The sequence below is a fragment of the Varanus komodoensis genome, unplaced genomic scaffold (assembly GCF_004798865.1).
Source record: "Varanus komodoensis strain SLA01 unplaced genomic scaffold, ASM479886v1 scaffold10, whole genome shotgun sequence".
NCBI classification, from domain to species: domain Eukaryota; kingdom Metazoa; phylum Chordata; class Lepidosauria; order Squamata; family Varanidae; genus Varanus; species Varanus komodoensis.
In genome coordinates, this window is record NW_025335269.1 from 22,754,758 (window position 1) to 22,773,776 (window position 19,019).

At 43.8% G+C, this 19,019-nt stretch overlaps 1 protein-coding gene across 4 annotated transcripts in view; it reads right to left on the reverse strand.

The window, feature by feature from the left end:
* The window catches only part of NOD1 (nucleotide binding oligomerization domain containing 1), a 44,949-nt gene extending 27,182 nt beyond the window's left edge, over window positions 1-17,767 (reverse strand). For all 4 annotated transcript variants that reach the window (XR_006413458.1, XM_044417090.1, XM_044417083.1 and 1 more), the window contains exons 1-3: window positions 17,650-17,767; window positions 5,449-5,711; window positions 2,082-2,256 (exon numbers count right to left, since the gene is read on the reverse strand). Coding sequence is in view for 3 of the 4 variants with exons in the window: in XM_044417090.1 (XP_044273025.1) it covers window positions 2,082-2,256; window positions 5,449-5,664 (391 nt within the window). In the remaining variant the exon portion in view is untranslated. The remainder of the gene's footprint in view (window positions 1-2,081; window positions 2,257-5,448; window positions 5,712-17,649) is intronic.
* Between the last annotated feature and the right edge of the window lie 1,252 nt (window positions 17,768-19,019).

The window sequence follows — 19,019 nt, forward strand, 5'->3', positions numbered from 1 at the left end:
AATGTCTTCATATTATTTACTTATGACTCAAAACTATTTAAGCTAAGCTCTCTAATTGGAAAAGAGGAAGAAAGCTCTAGAAAACTGAATTTATATAATTATCATGACTACTCTGCATTTGCATCCCTTTTTTCCTCTTGTGAAGAACTCAAGGTGGCTAACATAGATCCATGTTATCCTCGCAACAACTCTGTGACGTATGTTAGGCTGAGAGCGAGTAACTGGCCTGAAGTCACCAAGCACCATGGCCAAGAGAGGACCAGAACCTAGATCTCCTGGATCCTCTCCAACACTTTAACCACCATACCAAACTGGCTTTCAGTGTGTAAAAAAACACAATCCCTACAATCCAGAAGTTGTCCTACAATCTAATAAACTAAGCATGCCTCTGTAAAACACACAAAAATACTAGTTATCACATATTTGCATATATCACTGATAGTCAAATGTAAATATACACAGATGTCAAAGGAGAATGTATTATTTGTATGCAAATGTCTGTCACTCACCTCTTCTAAAACTTCCCACTTTTCTCTTAGTTCTATGACAGTCCTGCATATTCCACCATTTTATGGTCCCTAGACAGTCTGAGAAGCCACAGAATATTTTAGTTTCCTAGCTGTAAGGCTGGAGACACTGCTCCAACCTTGAAGCAGGAATTGGCTCTCTGACGGATTCCTTCATGCAGCCAACCTGGAAAGAACCATGCTGGCTATTCCCCAGGTTTGGAAAAACAACCTTGGAGAGAGGGAAAATGGAGAATTCTGGTGGGCAAAGAGGGAGGAGACCGGAGAGACTAGGATATGTGCTGTCCTTGATGCCTTTCCAACCTCTTTCCCTTCCTCTAATTGTTCCAGCTAGATGGGCAAAAAGCCCATATGCTGGGTGGAAGGAATGGGGCAGGCATGGGCCATCTCAGCTTCCCTCCTGCTCTGCACTGGATGCCTGCAAACCTCCAGGTTCAGGGGTTTATGGGCACTGTGGTAAGGAGCGTGCCTTCAGTGCTTTTAATTTCAACCCTCCTAAGTGTTTCAAGACAAATATTCCTGGCGTATTGAGACAGAATTTAACATGGGGTTATTTTTCTAAAGCTTTATTGCTTACTAAATACAAGTGGAATCAGCATGATAAATAAAATGACCCTCTGGGGCACCAGCATGATTCCCAGAGTGAGCTAAAATGCTCCTGTGCAGATTACTCTGCGCTAGTTAACTGACAAAGGAAAATTTATTTAAATGTGCTGGAAAAACCACAGCACTACTTAGCACCTGGGCCAGTGTGGGCCCACAGGAGGTGCCGCCACTCAGATTCTTTCTTTCGCCTTATTTGTAAAAAATAACACAAATGTGTTTTACTGTCAGGGCAACTGGCCAAGCATATCTTTGGTAACAGATGCTCATTTCATTATTTTTACTTTCCAAATGTATTATCCTCTTCTGTGCCAAAATGATGCTTATTCCCAAGCAAATGGTACCAGAAGCCAAACCTAATATATACCTGTAGGAAGGGTGAAGCTATGATTTAAGTGTGTTTTAAATGCAAAACTGGAAATGTTTCAAGTAAATCTTTTTTTTTAATTTAAATATCAGGAATGGAGAAGTGGTTGTGAACCATGGAATGGAAGATATGTACTTAAAAATGAAGTTATATATAGATGTCTAAAGGTCCCACTATCTCTTAAGACCTTTTTGTTCAGGGTTTAAAATTATTTAGCTGCACCAATGTTCATACATACATACATACAAACATACGTATACACACGCATGCGCGCGCACACACACACCTGTGTTTCCAGTTCTAGTGTTGCAGCCTTTAGATGTTGTGATAAATACCCCATAGTTCCTATTCAGACTAATGGCACACATCCTGACTCAATCCACTGGCTGCACACAGGGTAAATGAATGAAACAGAATACAATCTACAGAGGTAAGGCCAGGTTAAATCAGTTTATGAGATCAGTACACAGGCGGGAAAAGTACTTTTCTTCTGCAAATTGTGTTTCACTAACACTATAGCCATGAATGATTGAAACCAATATTTTCTATGGAGAATAACAGACAATCAAAACTGGATGCCCTACCTGGGTCAGTATTTTCCACGGGTTTATTACAAATGACCTCTGAAGGGCAAAACCCAATCTCTTCTAGCCATGGATGTAGCTCATAGTAAGCGTCAGCAACTTGCTGGAGGACATAGATGCAATACTCTGCGACTTCCTCTCCTTTGCTCTGGGCTAAATCCAGAATTTTGCGAACCTGGGAGAAGAAAATCACATGAAAGATGGGAGATCTGCTGAGGTAGCACATAGGACCATTCTCTGGAATGCTCTCAAGTTTGGTAGTCACAACTCTTCAGGCTCACCACCAGTTTTCACTTGCTGTGCTACAGCTGATCAGTGCTGGCAACAAGCGTCCTTTAAAATGTCATGGCAGATGCAGTTCATCTGGAGGAAGATGTTTCTTTGCTCCGTCTCCTGTCACTTAATGTCTAGCTGCAGCTTCTTCTCTAAGTCCAGCTTTGCCCTAACGTGGTGTCTTCCAGATGTGCAGGACAACTTCCATAAGCACTGGCTAGGATGACATATTTCAACACATCTGGAAGTTACCGAGTTAGCAAGTACTGCTGGAGACCCATATAAGTAAATAAGCACCAGATTTATTTATTTGCTATATATCTCACCTTTCCTCACAAGGCCTTCAGATCAGCTGACATGCCACATAAATCAGTACTAAGTATAAACACCATTAAAATAACTCTAAAATAACACGTTCATAATAAAATGCAATTCAGTGGTTACTAAAACAGATAAAACATTTTTGTTTCACCTCCCAAAGTCTGAACAAATAGAGATATCAGACAACTGAATGAAAAGAACATTAGCTAGCCAAGATCATTATTCTATGGAATGTTTTGCTTCTCTTATCTGTTAACACTTGAAAAGCAAGAGCTGCTTCAAGAATCGGTTTTGACAGATCCACATTCTGAATCCCTGATGCCTGACTCAGCACCTATTTACCTTGCTTATTCCATAGGTTTACGCGTTGTATGTATTACCCACCTAATCTCATGTATTGTACAAAAACTAAGAGTCTATGTACAAAGATGTGAATACTTCAGATGTCCACACGAACACATGAACAGCAGGGGTGGACAAGTGGCTGGGAGCAGGCCTATAGCCCAGCCCCATAGCCCCATTCTACACACTCCCCCCGCCGCCCCTTTATGGAAATAAAATGCAAAGGGACCTCTAGAACACAAGCAAATGTGAAAAATGGTTACACCCAGTAAATCTGGTTGAACTAATCTGCCACTCCAAAATAGAATACTTTCAGATGATTCATTTTTAACTTGACCAATAGGCCACAGATTGATCAACTGTTAAAGGGTATTTGTTTTATTATTTATAGATTATTTATTTATTTATTTATTTATTTAGGAAGCTTCTATGCTGCCCCATTCGCCGAAGCCTTGGGGTGGCTCACATCAATAATTAAATAATCACAATATAAAAACAACATAATTAGATTAGATTAGATTAGATTAGATTAAGGGCATAAGAACATTTCCACAGAAACAAAGGAAGCTACTCAGAATGGGGAGAATGTGTATTCTGAAGAATTCCTGAGTACACCAGTATCTCCGCTGACAACTGTGGAGGTCTGAAACTTCAGAAGCTGCTTAACTGGTTCATCAAGCAGATCTATCTGACCGCTGCAGAAAACGAACAATTATTAACCAGAGAAACCAACTCCATTTCAGCCTGGGAGAGAATTAAGTCCTCAGACTGGAGAAGGGAATCTGGTAGCTTCTTGTGCCCAAGCCTCCTGTCTTTTCCTTCAGTACAGGGAAGCAGGGAACAAATTCAGGGGTATGGATCCAGATTTAGTTACATTGAGAGCAGACCTACTGAAATCAATGGGACACAAGGTAGCATGATTCATTGAAGGCCTACAGATTTCAACAGGTCTGCTCTAAGTTTGATTAAATCTGCACTTAGCCCAAGGCATCCATCTTTCCAGACGTTTTCACTCTATACATCAGGACACTGATGGAAGGAAGCAATAATTCATGTGTGCCAAGGTGTAATGAATGCTTATGTGCTCTCTTGCTCTCTCTGACTGGTAAAATGAACGCAAGGTGAGCCAGGCCAAGCACCCATTAACTCGCCATCATGGAATTCCCCGTTACTTCTGGCAACCAGGCAAGCTGTTAAAGGCAATGCTGCATTAAAGACTCCTACTGGGATTATTCAAATGGGGATGCTTTATCTCCAGATGGCTCTTCCTTACAGAGTCAGAGCGCATAAACAGAGCTCTCGTCATGCCTTTTCGGACAGGTCCTGTCCCTTTGGTGGTTCCATGGACAACGGTGCAAGCACACTGTCCAGTAAGATCCACATCACCTCTAGGTAAAGACAAGAAAAAGCAACTGTGCATCATTTGCATGCACTGGATTGGAACAAGATAGGGCAGAATGTCTCCCAAGTCTCCTAACAGAATGTAGCTTCAGCTGGTTTGGGACCACGGTCCTTCATGTGAGGACACTTTCAGCTTCCCCACTTCCTGTTTTTTTCTCCCAAAATTCCCCCTACAGTGGTGGATTTAGGAAAAAAGCTTCACTGATGCCAATGGAATACCACAGAGGGGTGGTATTTTGGGGGTCTCAGTGCAAATTAGGGCTTGCAGGAGAGTAGGGGAAGTAGTCATTAGAACTTTTTGTCTGGCCCTGTGCCAGTGAGAGGAGAATTGTACGGGCAACTAAAATGAGGAAAAAAACAAGTATGAGGAGACGGGATAGAGGTGCACAGAATTAAGCACAGTGTGGAGAAAGATCTGGAGGTATAAGCCACCTCCAGATCAGAGGCAGTCTGCCTATGTACACCAGTTGCTCGGGAACTTGAGGGGGGGTACTTCTGTACTCGAGTCCTGCTTGTGGGCAGCTGATTGGCCACTGTGTGGACAGAATGTTGGATTAAATGGACCCTTGGTTTTTCCTGTGTTCTGTGGACTGGCGCCAACCAGCCAGCACAACCATCCTACAAGGAATAATTTATTTGCTTACTTCGTAGGGAACATGGGACAGAGCAACTTAGTATTTATTTACATAAGGATATATGAAATTTAAATCATAATTTCTCTGTTTGATTATTGCGTCTGTTTAACTCACAGCACAATCCTCTGCATGTTTACTCAGAACACAGTTCCATTAAATGCAATGGGTGTTACTCCAAGGTAAGTGTATATAGGATTGCAGTCTTATTTTTTTAAGCCATTAAGGACACATGGCTTAGGCATTTAAGAAGTCCTACAACTCCCAACATTCCCCAGCAAGCATGACTATCTGGGGAATGCTGGGAGCTGTGGAACTTCTTATTTTTTTGCCTAAACATGTTTTAGATTCATCCTTAGTTTTCAACATCATTTAGTAGCTGGAACAGAAGCAAATACCTTGTCTGCTTGCGTAGGATACTGGCTGGCAATCTCTGCATCTTCAGTTGAGAAATACTCGTTCTTTAGCAAGTTGTCAATCAAACACTGAGTATTCTGGACTCGGCCAACGAGCAGCTCTCTGTGGACTTTCAGCAAGTTAACAAAGGACGGCTGACTGGCTGCTGACTGCGCTTGTTGTATGAGCTCTGCATTACCAGCTGGCTGATCTTCCATTGTGATGGCAGTAAGAGGCTGGACCTTTCAAATGCATCTTTGGGACACTGCAGAAGTAGAAGAGGAGGCTCATGTCAGGCAGCCTCAAGCAAAGCCCATAATTACAACCTCTGAAGATAACATCCAGCCTTCCCCCGAGTGGCGCCCTGCAAATAGCTTTTAATCCTCCCTGCCAAAGATGTCACTTTCATTCCTTATTAAAATTATTGAGCTGACATACGTTTTACAGATAGACATTTAGAGATTCTCCAAATGATGCTTTCCAGCATGGGCCAAGAATCACCATACGTAAATGTGTGTGTTATTGACAGTTTGCTTTTGTTTAGAATTTTGGACTTTTTCTGGGTAGATGCTATAGCAGTTAATGAATGCAGTTTTAAAACTTGCATGTGAGAGAAGCATGTGGGAGAAATATCAACAACCTCAGATATGCAGATGATACCACTCTAATGACAGAAAGTGAAGAGGAACTAAAGAGGTTCTTGATGCGGGTGAAGGAGGAGAGTGCAAAAGTTGGCTTGAAACTCAACATTAAGAAAACTAAGATTGTGACATCCGGTCCTATCACTTCCTGGCAAATAGATGGCAAAGAAATGGAGGTAGTGACAGATTTTATTTTCCTGGGCTCCAAGATCACCACAGACGGGGACTGCAGCCAAGAAATTAAAAGACACTTGCTCCTTGGGAGGAAAGCTATGGCAAATCTAGACAGCATACTAAAAAGCAGAAACATCACCCTGTCAACAAAAGTGCATATACTCAAGGCTATGGTTTTCCCAGTTGCCATGTATGGCTGTGAAAGCTGGACCATAAGGAAGGCTGAGCACCGAAGGATTGAGGCCTTTGAATTGTGGTGCTGAAGAAGACTCCTGCGAGTCCCTTGGACCACAGGGCGATCAAACCAGTCAATCCCAGGGGAGATCAACCCTGACTGCTCTTTAGAAGGCCAGATACTGAAGATGAAACTCAAATACTTTGGCCACCTAATGAGAAGGAAGGATCCCCTGGAGAAGAGCCTAATGCTGGAAACAATAGATGGCAGAGGATGAGGTGGCTAGATGGAGCCACTGAAGCAGTTGGTGTGAGCTTAAGTGGACTCTGGGGGATGGTGGACGACAGGAAGGCCTGGAGGAATGTAGTCCATGGGGTCGCGATGGGTCGGACATGACTTCGTGACTAACAACAACAACAAAAGAGCATTTACAGTGGAACAACATGTGGGCATAACCACCTGTTATCTACATCTATTTCAATACCTATGTAAATCTAGCCACACCTATATTTCATTAAAAAAACAAGCACACACAAAACTTTGAGGCTCATGTCTGTGGAACTTTCTGCCACAGTATTTAATAAAATTCCCCATCAGAGCTCACCATTGGGAGTGCTGCCTTAGCTGCAAAACCTGTAACTCCTACCACCAAAATAAACCCTCAATGCCAAAAAGAAACTCAACAGCCTAGCACCACCATCAGAGGTAACCTTTCCAAATGACTAAAAGCTAAAATTGTTTACTATTTATGAAGGGGAATAGATGTTAGTCTTCCAATAAAAGGTTGAGATTAAAGTTCTTGAATTCATTATACTTGGTTGCACTGACTAATGGCTATCAGCATCTCTGGATGGAGAGCCATTCTGCAAGCAAAGCCCGTCTCTCAAGGAAGCTAGATACTGGATCCAGGCCACCCCAGTTTATACTCCTAACTTCACAATGTGATTTCAAACTTATAAGGGAATAACTATTGTATATTTTTCCATTTCCTCCCAGTTTCTGTTCCCCACCCCGCAAAAAGCAGGAAAATTCATGACCTTTGATAGGGATTCAACATTTCTGGAAAGGTTGCACTACTAGGCTGGCATTAGACTTTGCAAGGCAGCACAGCAGAGCGCCCCCTGGTGGCTCCCTGACAGATCAGGTGAGCTGGTTCCCCTTACAAGTATTTGCAGGACTAGTGGTGCTTGCAGGGATTAAGACCATTGCAAAAACCAGCTGGAAGCTACAATAGGTACTCTAAAGGGCTATTTACTCCTGGCCAGTTTTGCCACTTCAACAGGACCCTTCATGGTGGCTGCTGTGCATTATTAAACTGGCAGCTGCCTCCAGTCCTGCAACGTTTTTATCCGTGACTTCTGCCTGTTCCTTCCTTTTCCTCTGGAACTGCTGCATCCCACCAAGAGCTTCATCCACCATCATCACTCCTGGCCCTGGTGCTCCAAGCCATAGATGTCCACTGTTTATGTCCCAGAACTGACAGCAAGAATGAGGACCGTGTGGCCCTTCTGATGCTGTAGGACTACAACTCCCATAATTCCTGATCTGTGGGGTCTCAGGCCAACAGAAGTCCAACAGAAACTGGAGGTCACAAAAGGATGTAACAATGCTGGTCCCAGATCATACTTGGTGTTTCGGTCCTTCTTCAGCCACTTTTCATACGTCGCTTACCATAATGCATGGCTAAATTCAGTGGAGGGAGGAGAAGGAAAGCTCCACAGTTCAGCTTAGACAATTAAGGGGTAAGAAAGTAGCATTTTCAACATGCAAACACATCCCTCAAGATCAGTGCTTGCAATATCCTGGGGCGGCCAAACCAAGCCCTGTGAGCCACATACGGCTCTGAGTTAACTTTGTGGCTCTCAGAGGGCTTGGAGCCCGCCCCCTGGTTGCCCCCCCGTCTGGATCCCAGCAATGGCATGGGCATGATTGCAGCAAGCTCTTGCGAGGACACTGGCCCAACTTTCTCTCTCCCTAAGCCCGAGACCCATTCTTCTCCTAAATGTGTGTGTTGAAAAAACTGTGTTGTCATTTCAAAAGTTGAAATGATTTTGTGATCATTGCCTCATTCAAAAACAAAGAAGAAAATAGACACCTGTGCATGAATTCAGTGAACTCGGTGAACTCGATCAGTCAGCACTCTTAGCAGAAACAGCTGGAGAGCCATTTAATGGTTAATGGCCTAGTCTAGTAATGTTCACGTCATCATCTTAAGGCGCTAGGATGAGCAGGTCCCAACTGGCTTTTAGCCATACTAAAAGTCTGTGTGTTGCAAATGAAGGACCTGTGAAACAATTCACAAAAACTTTTCACCTGATTATCCACCTAAATAATTATAGCAATGTCTGATTATAATAAATAATAAATACATGTTTGTTCATGTCTTGCGGCTCTCAAACATCTGACATTTACCATATGTGGCTCTTCCGTTGAACAAGTCTGACCACCTCTGCAATACCCTGCAGAATTCACCCAGCAGGACAATAACCATCACGCTTACCCATAGCCAAAAGCACATGGTCTGGGGAAGCACTGGATGAATCAGCCCTGAAAAGTACTAAACATAGTCCATGGCTGCAGACAGAGCTTTCAGCACTAAGCACCAGCTAATGTTCTCGATACATAACCGACAAATATGCAGATTAGCATCCATACAATATATTTAAATAGCAACATGACTGCATGAAACTTATTTAGTTACCATTTAAACATGGTGTGCTACCTATAATCTAAGGACATGAGAAGAAGGCTTCTAAGAAAAAGATCAGGGCTGTTATCCATACTTCTGAAAAGCTTTTATCTGATTGCAAATTGCTTCTAGGAGTGCAATCCTATGACCTCTAGAAGGTGTCTAGACAGCCATAGAATAACTTGGAGTCCCAGTTCTGAACTTAATTGCCCTTCTCTGCACTTTTTGTAACTCAATAATGACCACAACGGTACACAATATTCTAAGTGCTGTCACGCCAAGGATTTGTTTACGGGGAGTACCATCTTGGCAGTTTTATTTTCAATTCCTTTCCTAATGGAGTTTGCTTTTCCACAGCAGCAGAATACTGGTCAACATTTTCCTCAAGCTATCCACCCCCCCCCCCACACACACTATTGGTTGCAACTAGCTCAGCAATCCCCCCTCCCTTTCAAACTGGAGAAGCAAATCACACCTCCTGGCTAACCCTTAATCAATCGCTTGGAGCATCTGATGCTTCTGAACCTGTCAGCCCTTTAAATCTGATGCTGCACCCTCAGATCAAGGATGGTAAGTCCACCACACAATTAGCATGCTCAATAAACTTTCCCACAGACTTTGAAACTGTCTGATTCTCAGCAAGTGCCTGACTTAGTTCTGGATCCACTGGCCTTGGTGTTCCCGCTGTGGATTTGAACCCATCCTCCTTGTCTGAGTCAGAGTCTCTATCCATAACCCTTGAAAGCTCTTTCATCAGAAGAATGGCCCTGATCCTTATTCCTCCCTCCACCCTCACATGGTTCCTTCTACAGCAACTGAAGCTCTGACCTCTAGGCTGATGTTGGGGATGGTCGGGAAGTGAAGACAGGAAGAAAGAGGCACTGCCATCCTACAAAGGATCCTTCTGCTGCCTCTTCCCCTCTCTTCATTTGCTGTAAAACACTTAGAGGGCTGAAATCAGTTGCCTTTGTGCTTGGCTGTTGCTGCTTTTTAAACAAATGATTCCTACAGATTCAGAAACTGAGAGCAACACACGGTTGCTCATTACTACTACCGCTTCTATTCTACAGGACTGCTGAGATCATTACAGTTACAAGGAAACCTGGCATCGCTATGAGGCAAGCGTATCAATATTTTTGACAAGAGGGATTAGGATAACTCGTTCTAAATGCAGTAATGAAAAATTACGGCCCAAATAGCTATTTTTTAAATGTAAAGCTCAATGCAGTACAATGTCCGGAACCATTACAGAGTATAATTATAATGTTATATAGTATAATTAAAGTATACAGCGGGACATGCACAAGATGTTGCAATGCAGAGTGAATGAGTTCACTCTTCCAGCCAGCCAGCCAGCCGTGTCCTCCCCATTCCATTCTCCCAACCAGGTTTCCACTTTCCCCCCTTCCCAAACAGTCCATCAACATTCTCTGGCCACTGATCGAACTTGGGTTTTCTTAAAATATTTTTGGTGTTCATTGTGTCCCAGAGCTTGCTCATACCTCCCTCTTCTGCATGGGAGGTACCATTTTGGCTATGCAACTACTGGCACTCATGCTGGAAAGTGGACTATTGAGAACCAAGTGTGATGTAGTGGTGAGAGCACAGGACAGGGATGCAGGAGTTTCCGCTTCACCATGAAGCTCAATCGCTGACTCTCAGCTTCACCTACCTCACAGGACCGTTGTGAGAAAGACAATGAAAAGGAGAGGTCTATATAAGCTGCCTTGGGTTCCTTGCAGGGAAAATATGGGATACAAATAGGATGAATAAATATATAAAGGGAATGACTCCAGAACGTCATGTTGGGCATAGTAATACAATGCAAGAAATAAATAAGAAGCTCCCACAAGCTCAAAAACTCATTAACAGTGGAAGCTGCCTGCCGAGACCCTGCAGATGTCAAGCTGGGATCTTACGCAAATACGCACCACTGAATTCAGGGCACATGTCTAAGACTACACATTGGATGTCTGTAAGTGTGCACTTGTAAAAGACTTGTAAAATTACAAGTACAACTGCACAATTCTCAGGGTTCAGTACCCCCACCAAAAATTATGACCCCAATGGCTTTTTAGCTTGCACAGAATCCTAGAGTAGAAGAGTTGAAAGGGGCCAATCAGGCCATCAAATCCAACCCCCTGTTCAGTGCAATACTCCAGGTTAAAGCATCCCTAACAGATCACTGTCCGATTGCATCTTTAATGCCTCTTTTGTGGGAGAACCCATGAGCTCCCTAAGAAATTGGTTCCACTGTCTGATAATGACAATGCTCTAATAATGAGGAACAGGAAGATTTTCCTGATGTCTAGTTGGAATCTGGTTTCCTGTAACTTGAGCCCATTATTCCGTGTCCTGCACTCTGGGATGATTGAGAAGATATTCTGGCCCTCCTCTGTGTAGCAACCTCTGAACTACTTGAATTGTGCTACCATATCTCCACTTTATTTTCTCTTCTCATGGTTAAACATGCCCAGTTCTTTTAGTCTCTCCTTACAGAGCTTTGTTTCCAGTCCTCTGATCATCTTTGCTGCTTTCTTCTGAACCTTTTCCAGTTTGATGCATCTTCTTTACATTGTAGTGCCCAGAATTGATCTGATGATGATACTTCTATTAATGCAACCCAAAATAGTGCCTGCAATTTTTAAAGCCACATCCCATTGTGGCTGAATCACAAGCTCAATATGAGTCAATAAAAATGCCAAGCTCCTTCTCACTTGTGGTATTGCTAAGCTAAGTATCGTCCATTTGGTAATCATTTGGTTTCTGTTTCCTACATGCAAAACTTTGCCTTTGTCCCTGTTACATTTAATTTTGTTGATTTCAACCCAGTGTCCCCACACATTAAGAACATTTCGAATTTTCTTTCTTTCTTCCAGGGTAGTAGTTATCCCACCCAATTATCTGTCATCTGCAAATTGGATAAGCACTCCCTACACCTCCTCATCCAATGAATTAATAAAAATGTTGAAGAGCACTGGGTCCAGGACTGAACCCTGTGGTATCCCACTTCTTACTTCTCCCCAGTTTGAGAAGGTGTCACTGATAAGCAATACCTAAGTTCTGCAGCCAGCTGTGGACCCACCCAATAGTTGTTCCATCAACTATTCCATCTAGCTAGTTTGCTTATCAGGACATCAAGGGCCACTTTGTCAAAAGCTTTGCTGAAGTCAAGATAAATTATGTCCACAGCATCCCCATAGTCGGTAGGTGAGGGTACCCATTCTAAAAGTAATGTCAGATTAGTCAGGTAGGATCTGTTCTTGGCAAATCTATGTTGGCTTCAAGTAATCACTGCATTGCTTTCAAAATGCTTGCAGACTGACTGCTTTAGAATCTGCTCCAGAATTTCCCCAGGCACTGCTGAGAAACTGACTAGTCTGTAGTTCCCAGGTGCTTCTTTCCCCCTTTTTGAATATAGGGACATCATTAGTCCTCTTTCAGTCATCTGGCACTTCACCTGTACACCATGATTTCTCAAAGAAAATAGTGTTTCTGGGAGTTCTTCTGTCATTTCCTTTATTACAGAAGGATGCAATTCATTGGGCCCTGGATAATCAGTTTCAAATTAGGTGTTCCTTCACAATATGCCAATCAAGCTGCAATCCTGCTCCTTCAGTTGGTATTTCACCTTTGCCAGATCACAGATCCTTTTTTCGGGAGAAGACCTGAGCCAAAGCAGGAATTCAGCACTTTTGCCCTTCCCTGGTCATCTGTTATCATTTTGCCATCTTCATCAAGTAACTGAACCACTATCATTTTTTTCTGTCTTTCATGATGCGTGTATCTGAAGGTTTTTTGTTGCTTTTGGCATCCCTTGCTAAGCTCAGCTCATTTTCAGCTTCGTTATTTAAGTAAAATAAATTTGTGAATCAGATCACTCTCTAGGGTATCAAAAAATCTTTACAATGCAAACAAAACATTTACCTAGGCAAAGTTATCAATATAAAATGTTCTTATGCAAGTTAGTCTAATTCCATTTGAAAATTTTACAATTCGGAATTTGTTGGAAAACCCACATCACTGGCAGGGGCCCTCCAGTAGAGTTGGGCTATAATTCTTGAAAGTTGATTTACAATTCTTGAAAGTAAAAAGGTTGATTTAAAGCTTTCAAATAAGGTGGCATTAGTGGCAATCAGGAAATTCTGCCTGTCAAGATTTCAGTAACGGATCCCTTCACTTTCTGGTGGTAAGAATTCAGTGATGAGATTGTTGGGTTTATTTAGGGTTTCCAGTTAAAATCTGGCTGATGCATTTTTGCTGCAAGAATTGCCTAACGAAGTCTGTCACGTCACACATTCTTGAGAGAAGGGAGTGTCTCCTTCTGAAGAAACTCAAAACTCTAGGACTATAAATTAGGGACACAGCTTGAATCTAAAGAACAAGGGCTAATACTGTACAATAAAATTAAGAAGTGTAAAAAAGTAATTGAAAACCCAGGAGTTATCTCACTATTATTACTATTAAAACTAGTGATTCCCTGTTTGTATGTATAGAACCATTCACCAAAATCTAGGGGATTAAAAAATACTACAGAATTGTGGAGTGGAGGGAGAAAAGCTTTAGGCAAAATTACTGGTAGAACCTCAAAGTTTGAATACTTTCTCAACTATAAACAGAAATGATTCTTTGCGATAAGTTACCAGCTCCTAAGAATTCAAAATAGTTTCCAAATCTTGCTGAAAGCCTTGTTTTCCCCAAACGTTCCAGAGTTTGTTTATTTATTTATTAAAACATTTTTATGCCGCCCCATTTGCCGAAGCCTCGGGGCGGCTTACAACAATAAATAAAAGTAATTATAATATAAATTACAATAAATATAAACATTAAAAATCCAAAGTTCCATGTGTACAGTTTTAGTATGTATTCATATATCGCAGTCTTCCCAAATCTGGTACACTGGACAACAGCTCCTGTAACCTGTGATAATTAGAAATACTAGAAGAGGCTGATGGAAGTTGTAGTCCAACACTGGAAGATAACCTTGTGGGAGAAATCTGAAGCATGCTTTTGTTTAGGGTTTGCACTGCAAAGTGCTAGCCATGTTTAGAAAACTGGGGGTTGGCTTCAGCAGCAGGCCCTCCAAGGGCCAAATTCCATTCTGGAAAGCTTTTGGAGGCAGTGTGCCAGTGGCAGTGGGGCCAAAAGCAGAAAGGGTGAGGCATATTTTAACTTGAAGTCCTTTCTGCCAGTATTTAAACCTTAGGAGGACATGTCAACCTTTTAGATTTGGGAAAGGTGCACAAAAGCCTGCTTCCAGTCTTGAATACTTGAGTTCCAGCTACTTCTTATGGAAGGGTCAGGCTGAGAGATGGTCAAGCTCAATGAGCTTCCTGGCTGAGCAGAGGAATTGCACCTGGATCTCTCTGATTTTAGGGGAAGTAGAGTATGGTCTGAAGGCACATGAGGCTAAGCAGGGCTAGGGCTAGCCTGAGCTTGAAGGGGAGACCACCTGGGAACCGCATGTAGCCACCCTGAGTTCCACAAAAGGAAAAAGGTGGGATACAAATATAATAAATAAAATCAGCAACAACTGTGGTTGGTTGAAAGACAGTTAAGACTACTCTGGTAGATCTCTGGACAACTTGTAGTAGACCAGCAAGGCTTTCTGACTCCCCAACAAAAAACACAAAACGCTCCCTGTCCTTCCTAAATCAGGCTGCTGAAATGAAGAAATCCTGGAGGAAAACAGGAATAGAAGTGTGTGTGAAAGGACTTGTGCATGAATGCCAGTTATTATTATTATTATTGCATTATATTTGTATTCCACCTTTTTCTTCTTGCAAGGAACCCAAGATGACTTACATGGTTCTCTTCCTCTCCGTTTTATCCTTACAACAGCCCTGTGAGGTAGGTTAGGCAGAGAGTTAGTGACTGGCCCATAGTCTCCCAGGGAGCTCCGTGGCCAAGTGCATACAAGAGCTCAGATCTCCCAAGTCCCAGTTCAACACTCTTGCCTCTACACCAGTGGTGGCAAACCTATGGCACGCGTGCTACAGTGGGCCCACAGAGCCCTCTCTGTTGGCACGTGGGCCAAGTCACTCCAGCATTGCCCCAGCAGCCAAGCATTGGACAACAGAGCACACAGGGGCCATATGGATGCTCGGAAAGGAGTAGCGGTGCCAGGGAAAGATCACATTAATTGTGCAAAAGCACGCCAAATGCAAGCTTTTACCTTTCAATAAAAAGCTGTCTGAAAACTCTGTTATTGTGTTTTTCTTTTAAGACAAAAGATGTTAATGTATGAGTTGTTTCTTCTAAACTAAAACCTCAGTATTCAGGTTTTATTGCAGTGTTGGCACTTTGTGATAAGTAAGTAGGTTTTGAGTTGCAGTGTGGGCACTCGGTCTCCAAAAGGTCCGCCATCACTGCTCTACACCATTATGGGCACAGAAAACAAATTCCTTGCGTCCAGAGGCCCCCTTTTCCCAAAGAGGCTGTAAAACCTCTTTCAGTGCAAGGATGAGATTTGGAAAAGGACTGTATTCCAATGGTAGATGGGGGCAAAGGGGGCTGTGATAAATATTTAGGTGATGAAGCAAATAATTTAAAACGATACCCACCTATTGCAGCTTAAATCTCTTGGTACCCCTAACTAAGCCTTAGAAGAGGCATTACGGCTGTTTAGAATGGGGAAGGAACTGTACAAAAGCTAGAAAACCAAACAACTGGTGGTTAAAGGAAAGGACTGGGGTCAGAGGAAGGTGAATGGACTGCAGAAAGCTGCAGTTGGTCCTTGGGCTTGAGACTCTGCTCCTCTGTGCTGCATTCATCTTCCAGAGCCGCTGTTTTGTACCTGACTTCAGCTTGGGAGTTTTAGGAAAATTAAGTTGATCACATCAGATTAGAGTTGGCGATTCCCTAGAGTACTAAGCTAACCTATCTTACTTAAGAATAAGGCTGCTACACACTACACTGCCACAACTCTGAGAAACTTCTGAGGGTGGGAAGGAGAGGGAGAAGATAAGCCTCTTGCAGGATCAGTGCCAACCTTTTGCCATTTGCATGCCAAAAGCCATCCATAGAACGAGAGTAGCAATTATACATTCTTTAAAATGACACATACATGCGTACTCCTCCTCCTCAACTACACCTCCCTCCCTCTCTCTCTCTCTCTCTCTCTCTCTCTCTCTCTCTCTCTCTCTCTCTCTCTCTCTGTCAGCAACACAGAGGAAGAAAACTAGAATAGCAATGTCCTTTCTCTGGTGGACCTCCACCATGTGGATTTTTGGGAAAGCAGGCCCACACGCAAAGCTGGCTTCAGACATTTTTCTGTTTAGGAGGAGGACAAGATGCCCCTCCCAAACCAACCTTTTCCACAGTTCCAAAAAAGGGAAAAAAGAGGCTAGGCTAGCAGTTAACATTTATTTCAACACCAGAGACAAGGTGTAGGCAAGGCTGAGGACGCCCACAGCACTCTTCTCCAACACCCTGTCTCTCCCTGTGCCAGCACCAGCATTTGCCACCTGAGACGGCTGCCTCAGAGGCCAGCATTATCACCTGCTAACAATCCAGCCACTGTTTTGCTTGCCTCCCAGTGCATACCTGTGCCCTGGTACAATTTCCTTCCTCCCTGGTAGCCTCCACCAGATACACTCCACCTGTGAAACAGGACTCACCTGTCTGCTGCTTGCCACCAGCCCTGGGTCCAAAGCAAAGTGTAGCCCCTTCTCCAAGGCCACATCCACCCAAAAGCATTTCAACTTCCCAGAATGAGGGTGTTTTCCAAGTTTAATGGAATGGCTTTAGACATGGTGCATCCCCAGAGAGATCATTTCAAGGTTTAATGGAATAGTGGGCACGCTCCCTGGAGCCCTCTAGATCTTTAGACCACAGCTCACATCAGCCTCAGCCATCATGGCCAATGGTCAGGAATGCTGGGCGTTGTAGTCCAAAACAGCTGGATAAGCCACCGGGGTGTCTATGCCTCTTCTAGGACGAACTGAAGCCCTATTGGGGTTTTGGACTACAACTCCCACCTTATCCCAGCCAACATGGCTGACGGTGAGGAACGCTCAGTTTGCCCAAAACAGCTGGAGGGTGCACTAGACCGTCTCTGTCGGCTGCAGGCGGAAAAGGGGCCCTTTACTCCAGGGGGCACATCTTTGTTTCTGTTAAAAGTGGGGCCAGCATCGCCCAGGCACGTCCCCGACTCTCCCGTGTCAGGCTGCGGTCCAAGGAGTCACTTTATCCACTCGCAAGAGACTGCTCCAGTCCAGGACGAAGAGCCGCGGCTGCCTCTCCGTCCCTTTCCACGCCTGATCCGGTGAACTCGGGGTCAGTTTGCAAGATGCTGATCCCTACCCCGCCTTCCTTCCCCCACACCCGCACCTCCTCTTCTGCTCGGATGGGGAATCCTCTTTTGCCCTGAATGCGGCGAAGGCCAAGTTTTCGCCCACTTCTATCCTCGCCCCAGTCCCTTTCCCGTCCTGCGAGATCGCAGCAACAAGTCGAATCGGAACTGCGCCTCCCGCGCGGTTCTGCAGGCCTCCCCTTCGCTCAGCACCAACCCATCCACACTTACCCGCAGCTGGAGGGGGCCGAGAAAGAAAGGAAAAGCGAAAGGGGAGGCCACCGCCACCCACCAGTCGCCTGCCTCTCTGGGGATGCAGCGTCGCCAGAGGGAAAATTCGGGCTCCTTCTCCTTTTACTCCACGCCCTGCCTCCCAAGCCCCCGCCCCCGCCGTCCTGAAAAGAAACCAGCCCTCCTTGCAACGGGACGGGGCTAGCCTCGCACTGCCCTCTGCAGGAGTAGGATGTTGCCCGGAGACCGCACCAATCTAAGATCGTGCGGTGCCTTCTAGCCAAGGAGTTGCACCTTTTGACACACACCAGCTGCGGCACGTGTGTATAAATCTGTTCCTCCGAGATTAGCAGCGCTTCAGGAACCAGATGAAATAGGCACGGTCCATGAATGCGTATGGCAAAATACATCCGTGAGTCTTTAGACTTTAGTTGCTTTTATTAGCATAAACATGCGTGTTCCTAAATAAACACTGCGGCAAGAAATTATCCAGAAAGCTAGGATCTGCCATCTGCAGGCCAAGGGGTTTCCTTCACGGAAAGTACCTCTGCCCAATCATCTGCTCTCCCAAGTCCCCTAGGGGATTTTCAGGGGGTTGAAGAAGCTCCAAAGCAGGTGAGGGGCAGAAAGCCTGCTTCTGACAGTTCCAGGTGCCTAAATAGGGGTCTGACCCTTTGATTTCAGATAACATACGTGCCATAGGAAGAGGGATCATCTCCGAAGAAACATTCTCACCCTTCAGTTGGATACAGTGGAATATCTAATATGATGCTTTTCACCTGCAGCTCTGTGTGCGGGGGGGGGGGGGATGCATGTACATTAACAGCGTTTAAATAAAATTAATCAAGGCACCATTTTTGTCCCTCATAAGTCTTCAAACGATTACTGTAAATAGCTCTGTTTAAGTTTTTGGACTCCCCCTCCCCTTTGGGAAGTTGTAAACGTAAGTTTGCACAGGACTATCTTTGATGAAATGTACAGCAATGGATTCACAGGTTTCAACAGTATCATAAAGTTCTTGGAACTGTACAAGGCCTGAAACATATGAATACATGAAAGATGTCTAGTGAAAAGAGTGGGTAGTTTTAACTTTTTTTTTAAGGCAGGTGAGATGCAACAATGAAGGTAGAAACTTGAGAGTCTGGCCCTGACAGAAGACTAGAAAAAAGACAGTGGTCCACCAAATGAAAGTTGCTACCAGGATCCAGAAGGAAGAAGCATCAGTTTCATGTGCTATTTTCAATAACAGATTTTAAGTCTCTTCACACCAGCTCAAATTAAAGCAAAATGTGTGAATCAACACCATTCTGCCTTTGTTGTATAAATAATAGCAGCAGAAGTGCATTACTATTCAAGGTTGATCTTGATGT